The sequence below is a fragment of the Octodon degus genome, unplaced genomic scaffold (genome assembly GCF_000260255.1).
Source record: "Octodon degus isolate 3935 unplaced genomic scaffold, OctDeg1.0 scaffold00088, whole genome shotgun sequence".
Classification (NCBI taxonomy): domain Eukaryota; kingdom Metazoa; phylum Chordata; class Mammalia; order Rodentia; family Octodontidae; genus Octodon; species Octodon degus.
This window is the reverse complement of record NW_004524664.1, coordinates 9,474,342-9,482,168: the sequence shown is the minus strand read 5'-3', so window position 1 is coordinate 9,482,168 and position 7,827 is coordinate 9,474,342. Positions and strand designations below refer to the sequence as shown.

At 38.9% G+C, this 7,827-nt stretch overlaps 1 protein-coding gene across 1 annotated transcript in view; it reads left to right on the top strand.

Moving 5' to 3' along the window:
- Positions 1 to 7,820, top strand: part of Mak16 (MAK16 homolog) — a 10,050-nt gene extending 2,230 nt beyond the window's left edge. Inside the window, exons 2-10 of the mRNA XM_004637268.2 lie at positions 350 to 399; positions 493 to 602; positions 708 to 772; positions 972 to 1,123; positions 2,027 to 2,081; positions 5,705 to 5,779; positions 6,427 to 6,540; positions 6,891 to 6,956; positions 7,088 to 7,820. Coding sequence (XP_004637325.1) covers positions 350 to 399; positions 493 to 602; positions 708 to 772; positions 972 to 1,123; positions 2,027 to 2,081; positions 5,705 to 5,779; positions 6,427 to 6,540; positions 6,891 to 6,956; positions 7,088 to 7,264 — 864 coding nt within the window. The 3' untranslated portion in view covers positions 7,265 to 7,820. The remainder of the gene's footprint in view (positions 1 to 349; positions 400 to 492; positions 603 to 707; positions 773 to 971; positions 1,124 to 2,026; positions 2,082 to 5,704; positions 5,780 to 6,426; positions 6,541 to 6,890; positions 6,957 to 7,087) is intronic.
- Positions 7,821 to 7,827: the final 7 nt, after the last annotated feature.

The following is a 7,827-nucleotide window of genomic DNA, read 5'->3' as shown; positions in this document are numbered from 1 at the left end:
ATGAAATTTTAAGTAGTGACAGTATGATTATTCTCCATTCTTATTTTATTTTTTTATATGAATCTGTTTTTCATGTAAAGTAAATCCTATGTTTTTTTTTTTTATTCTTTTTTGGTTCCGGGGACTGAACTCAGGACCTTGCACTTGCTAGGCAGGCACTTACGCAGCTGAGCTATCTCCCCAGCAAGGCAGGCTTTCTTATAAACTACTGTAAGAAATACAGTACTCCTCTCCTTGCTGAAAGATTCCTTTCCTTAGTAGATGCTGCTCCAGAGCACTGACTTTTTTTACTTCATATGGCATCTGTTGAGCCACAGCAAGTGAAAGGGGTTTTTACTTTGTCTTGCAGGTTATCTGGGATACATTGGGAAACAAACAGTTTTGTTCCTTCAAAATAAGGTGGGTCTAGATTGGCATCTTGGACCAAAATTCTTTTAGTTACTCTCTCGCTACCTCTCGCTATTTTGTAATCTTTCTTTCCTCTTGTCCTAGAACAAAGACTCAAGGCTTTTGCAGAAATGAATATAGCTTGACTGGACTGTGTAATCGGTCATCTTGTCCCCTAGCAAATAGTCAGTATGCCACTGTCAAAGAAGAAAAAGGTAACTTCCCAGTTTTAATTTCCATGAGAACCACTAAGCATCCTTTAAAAAGATATTCTTTAATCCTGCTAACTAACATTAAGGGTATTGTACTTTGTGTTTTAGGACAGTGCTACTTGTACATGAAGGTTATAGAACGAGCAGCTTTTCCTAGGCGTCTCTGGGAACGGGTAAGACACAACCACACAACTGTGATGACCGTTGATCAGGGCCAGGGGTGCTACATATTTTTCTTTCTTCCTTCCTTGCCCATCTCTAGATTAAGCTAGAGAAGGATCCCCATTTGACCTCCATAAGTGGTTTTGATGGTGACAACCTAATCAGTCATTTACCCTGGCCCCACAAGCTTCCTCTTTTTTGGTCTGGTAGGTCCGGCTTAGTAAAAATTATGAAAAAGCACTGGAGCAAATAGATGAAAATCTGATTTACTGGCCCCGCTTCATTCGACACAAATGTAAGCAGAGATTCACCAAGATAACCCAGTACCTAATTCGAATTAGAAAACTTACACTAAAGCGACAGTAAGTATTTGGACCATTCAATTGTTTACTTTTTTTTTTTTTAATTTTATTTATTTATGTGTGTGTGTGGCCAGCTCAGCCCACCAGGGGGCTGGGGCTGGCTGGCATGTGGTGCTGGGGGATTGAACCATGGTCCCTGTGCTTTGCTAAGCTTGTTCTAAGTAGGTACTTTAGATCACTGAGCCATTTCACCAGCCCCGATTGTTTACTTCTTAAATCTATCCTCTTTACATGGAGCATGTTATAAAGCTAAGATTGTAAATCCTCTACTAATCTTTTCTGTTATATTCAACATTATATGTTATCTTTTAAGGTAGGCTAAAATGAGGACACTTTAAAAGTGTGTCCTTTGATTTTGTATGACATTTAAAACAGAGTACACCTTGATTATTCCCCTCGCTGCGCAGATACCTTAAGAAAATTTTATTATTTCCCAGGGAATCTTAACATTAAGAGATTTGAAAGTAATCCCCAAAATGCGAATAAAGAACTTTTCCCTGGAGTCACTGAAAACCACAAAGTGTTGAGAAATCCACAGAATGAATAGTAAACTGAAGAAATATTAGACCTTGATGCTTTTTTCACTATGACATGCACAGAAATAGTTAAAGATAGTCTTTTTAGTTCACTGAAGCATTAACCTTAGTATGTAGGTTACCCATACTATTCAATACCCATTCAAATACCCATTCAATCTCAAGATGGTAAAATTAACCAAAACCACCTAAATAAAATATATGTTCAACTGACTTTAGATAGCACTGAATTTCTAGAACTTGTAAGTAGGATATCTTGGTGTTTTGACCTCAGCCCACAGAACCACTTCCTGTCCTTTTTGTTTTTTTCTAAAGAAACAAAGCACATGAATACACATTTACTGATAATGTGATTTATTTCTCCTAGGAGGAAACTTGTTCCTTTGAGTAAGAAGGTAGAACGTAGGGAGAAAAGAAGAGAGGTAACTTACTATTCTGATAATCTTTGCTTGTATATTTTCCTTGAGAGGACAGTGGAGGCAGGATGGATGGGGATCATTTAGTCACTGCCTTCCATGTACATCGCTACTAGATAAGGATTCACAAATGGATAACAGTACTAGTGCTATGATATCTGATTTTTCCCATTTTATATGATTTTCACTGCACATTAAAATATGATTGCTTTGGGGATAGGTGTACTGAAAGATAGAGCCACAACTTAGTGAAATTCTTAATGTCTATTAATGTGTCAGAATTCAAAACCTTAATGTCATATATTGTCAAAATATTAACATTACCTCACTTTTGGCAGAGTGAGCATTCTAACAACACAGTATTTCTGCAGTGAAATGTAAGAATATTCTCATCAGATAGATGTTTTCACTGTCTTTAAGTATCCTTGTCATACTCTCAACCTGACACCCACAACCTAAAGGAAGAAAGGTTTATTTTGACTCATATTTGGTAGATCTAGCTCTACATGGGGTGGCTTCTAAGGAAGCAGAGAATGCATGAGAGGAGCTGGAAGGAGAAAAACTTTCAGGCCACACCTCCAATAACCAGTCAGCTCTTCAGACCAGGCCCCACGTCCTAATAGCAGGCCAGCTGTAAGCCGCAGAATCTGGTTGCCTTCCAAAGGTCCCACCTATGCTCACAGGAGGTTTAGGGGACAACATCTGGGTAGAAAGCACAAGCCCACTGTCTGTGTGGCCATATATGGTTGCTAAATTGTTTGGATTTTGAATTGGCTGGTAAATAACTGGAAGCTGATCTGAGACTGTTTGGTTCTTTGGGGTAAACTGGGCTGTTCTGTTACACAGTTGGTTACATTCTGAAGGAATGAACAGTAGTGATATTAGCTGGCAGACTAAGACTGGGTGTGATGGTACATGCCTGTAATCCCAAAACTCGGGAGGCTGAAAACAGGAGGATCACTACGAGTCGATCTGTAGTGAGACCCTGTAAACACTGTACTAAATACTTTTTTTTTTTTTTACGGTACTGGGGATTGAACTCAGGACCCTGCGCTTGCCAGGCAAGCACTTACTCTACCCCGAGCTATCTCCTGGGCCCCTAAATACATTTTTTTTAAAAAAAGATAGCTCAGCAGACTAATGTACCTGCTTAGGCAAGCTTAGGGACCTGGGTTTGATCCCAGGCACCAGCGCCAGCCCTGCCCCCAAGGTGATATATGCCTGTAATCTCAGCACGGGAGAGGCTGAAAGCAGGGGGATCACCACAAGTCCGAGCTGTGTAGTGAGACCTGCAAAAACCAAGTACATTAAAAATAATAAAAGGACCTTTCTATCAATTAACTTCTTTAACATGTACTCTCCAACACAAACACTAAGTTTTAAGTATCGTACATGTATACTTCTAATAGTACAATGTATATAGTAAATAAATTTGTGGCATAGAAAAGGCCTGGCTTGGTTCTTGGCTGAAATTATGTCTTTAGGCACTATCCTGATGATAGATACCTCAAAGGTACATACAGAAATGAATTATCTACATCAATTACTTGGGTTTTTTTTTCTCTACAAATTATGCATAGGTTTTTCCTTCATCTGAGTTTTCAAATTACCCAGTTGTCAAACAGGTGTTCTCAAACTTCTCAGAATAAATAGAAACTTTCCTAGTTTTACTTAAATTGAGTTTGGTATACTTTCAGAAATAGATTTAGGATTATGCATGGTGGCACACAATAACAATTACAGCACTCAGCAGGGTAAGGCAGGAGGATTGAGAGTGCAAGGCCAACCTGGACTGCATACGAGGATCCTGTCTCTTAAAAAAAAAAAAAAAAAAAAAAAAAGATTTGGAAGATTTTTAAATGAATTCAAAAATTCTATTTGCAAATTTTTAAGGTGTGTGATTGCATTTTTTTTCCGAACTGTGTTGTCAGCAACATTACCTGTAGATAAGATCACTTTTTTTTAATTTAGTGCAGGGTCTACAGGGACTACAAGGTCTCACTACTCAAATTGGACTTGTAGCGATCCTCCCGTTTCCAGCCTCCCATGCGCTGGATTACAGGTGTATGCCACCATGCCTAGTCTCAAACACTGTCTCAGTGTGCCCCAGGGCACACAGCAGGTCAGGGATCCAACCACTGACCTCTGTGTCTGCCTAAGCAGGCACTTGAAAGATCATCTTTTTCTACACCCTTCCCACTACCCACTGTGGGGACCCAAGTCTGGGCACATGCTAGGCAGGTGCCTGTGGGGCCTGCTCGTAAGCCCTACTTTTTTAAAATGTCCACAGAAGGCAACTTTGAACTTAATGTCTTCCTCCAACTATTACGTGTTGCCTTAACCTTTAAGTATATTTACTAAATACACCATTAAATGACCAGCATAGCTTTATGGCTACTCTGAATTACTCTTACCTATAAATCCACTTACCCAACCAAACATGAATAGTTCCACACTGCAGCAATCTGAATAATGAAGTGAGGTCACCACTTTCAGTATGTTCTCTGGAAATAACCTTCCTTACTAAATGAGACACAGAACTATTTGCTTTATGGATTCAGTCAGGGCATCAGTGTTAGCATACATGAAAAGATTAGTAATAATTTTTTAAAAGAAAAATGTGTCTTTTATGTGGTCTATCTCAGTGAGTCATCCTTGAGGTGTAAGCACACATTACAGGGTAAAGCAGAAAAGTACTGTACCCTTTATGTGTGTGGTGGCAGTGGTAGGGGTGGGGAACTGGGATTGAACCCAGGGCCTCCTGCATATTTGCAAGCATTCTGCTGTTGAGATAAATTCCCAGGTTCCTGTGAAAATGTTTTTGAGACAAGGTCTTGCAAAGTTGCCTAGGCTGGTTTCAAACTGAAGTCCTCCTGCCTCAGTCTCCTGAATAGCTGGGATTACACGTATGCACCAACACTGCTAGATCCAGTGTAGCCTTATAACTTAGCCATGTGCCCCTAGTCTCCTAGCCTTGTGATAGGTCCCACACACTGATTATCATTCCAACACAGCTTGTATGTGTAATAATGTAAAACTCTCTTACGACTTGCACTATCAAATTAATGCAAAATCAATCTACAGAGGTAAATGAATTCATTTGGGGAGGGGGGTTGTAAATGGTATAAGTTGATGGTACCTATACCTGCTTGAAGAGGTCACTGACAAGATTTTTAATCTTTTTACATGAAATTAACATGGTTTTGGAAAACAGCTATAAAATGAGTAGAGGTCTCTTTTCCTTAGCTTTTACAAAGTTTGGCTTCAGGTTTGCTAATTTTCCAGAATTTTTTTTCCAGTACTGGGAATTGAACTCAGCACCCGTACTTGTCAGGCAGGCGCTTACTGTACTGAGCTATCTCCCCAGGCCCAGAATTCTTAAATGTAAGCAGACATATATATTTGGTGTATTAAAGGCTTTGTTAGAACTTAGCTTAAGATACTATAAAACTGAAACTCTTTCAATTAAAAGGTTCCCAACAGGATTTGGGAGGGAAATAGAAATTATGTGGTTGAAGAGGCAAAACCCAGTAATAGTGTGCAGCGGGACATGATTATGTCATATTTTTTATTCCACCTCTGTGAACTGAAAAATACCACCAGTGAATGAATGTCCTTTCCTTCAACAGGAAAAGGCATTAATAGCTGCTCAGCTGGACAATGCCATTGAGAAGGAATTGCTGGAGAGACTGAAACAAGATACGGTAAGGAAGCTAGTAGCTTTGGGGTACATATAACTTTTTAAGTGGTAGTATGCTAGGAAATATATTTTATTTTTAAAGATGCTAGAAAGATCCCCACTCCGATTTTACCTTTGAAATAAAAGCAATTCTAACAGGCCTGTTTTCCTCATTTTAGCTCATCACCGGGAGCACATAAAATGCTTGTTACCCTTGACTTAACGTATAAGATACTTTGCGCTTGCCATTAGTTCCATTTTTCATTGCAAACTCAGGAGTGCCTGGTCTCTGTATCTCCCTTAGGATTTGGTCCTCCTGCATATTACATTAGTCTTTTAAGGTTCTTTGAAATAAATGTTAAAATCTTTTTAAAAATCAGTGTCACTTACATACAACATGATTAAAAATTTCTCTTGTCAACAAAACTCGGTGTCCAATGCATGGGGTGTGTAAACTACTACATTTTTAATGACTTGGTTCCATTTCCTATACAGGTGTTAACCACTAGTTATGTAAATACCAAAAATGGCTGGCACTCGGCTTGCTAATACAGAAATATTCCTCATCACATTATTTTCATTTAACCAATGAGAAAAAAAAATGCTTGTGGAACAGTGGAAATTGAAGTGTAATGCCCACATGGAATTAAAGCTAGTCCGTTTGTTCTTCAGTATGGCGACATCTACAACTTCCCCATTCATGCCTTTGACAAGGCTCTGGAACAGCAGGAAGCAGAGAGTGATTCTTCAGAAGCAGAGGAGAAAGAGGATGATGAGGAGGATGAAGTAAGTGTTTGAAGAGCAGTGACCTAGAGATAGCCTATTATCTTTAGCCCTCTAACTGGAATAATTTTAATCACCTGTCCCATCAGTAGAAAATTTTGGTTTAGCAGTGGCTTCTTTGTTCTGCAGGCTCAGCCAACAAACTGTTTACAAGTGAACAGTGTTAGCTCTCTTTTAAAGATGTTTTACCTCTGATGTCTGATGTCAGGCATGAGAGTTATCTCTGTCCCTAAATTTTGGTTGCCTGATATGTAGGTTTTGATTCTGGTTATTTATATACTTACTCATCAAAGAAACTATTTCAACTGTTATCTTTATTATGTGTTTTAAACCTAATTACTGGCTTATTTTAGGATGTAGGAGAAAAAGAGTTCGTGGAAGATGATGAAGTGGATGAGAGTGAACTAAGTGATTTTGAGGTGAGCTCTGGGGCTTTTTTTTAAAAAAGCCTTTGGCCCCTAGCTAAAGAAGATAGAGGGTTTCTGAATGAAGTGAGTTGGGGAAAACCCAAGGGTGTTCTCTCCTCATTGACCTTCTCTCTGTGTATTAGGACATGGATAAACTGGAGGCCAGTGATGATGATCAGTCATCCAGTGAAGAAGAACAGGCTAACTCGAAACACAAAGGGAAAACACCCCTGAAAGGAGCTTTGCGCAGAAAACGAGCCTATGTGGAGATAGAATATGAACAGGAGACAGAGCCCATGGTCAAAGCCAAAACCACATGATCTCTCTGCAAATGTAATCAAGCCTGAGCATCCTGAGGTTTTTCTATTACACATACACCTCCAGTTTTTTGCTCTTTTGTATTATATGTCACACAATATTTGTGTTTTTAATATTTATGTTATTTCACTGGGGCAAGAAATATAGACTGAATGGAGGAAACTCGTTAGGTTATGAAGGGTGTTTTTATAGCTTATGTGTTGAAGTGACAGCTTGAACCTAAGAAACTTAACAGATGAATTCCTGGAAGTGGAATGAGGTTGTGGGTGTAAATATTTCTAAATTTTTAGCACTGAATTCCTTTGTGTCCTTTTCTACTAATTTTTTTTTAGATATGGTCTCGCTATGCAGTTCAGGCTTACTTTGTAGCCCAGGTTGGTCTCCAACTCACAGCAGTCCTCCTACCTTGAATTCCCAAGTAGTGGAGTTACAAGAGTGCGCCACCACTACACTGGCTACTTAAACATCATTTAGAAATGATAGAATTTCAATTTTTTTTCTTGTTCCTATTTTGTTATTTCTTAATGAATGAAAAGGAATGAGAAGGAAAAAACAAAACTCCCAA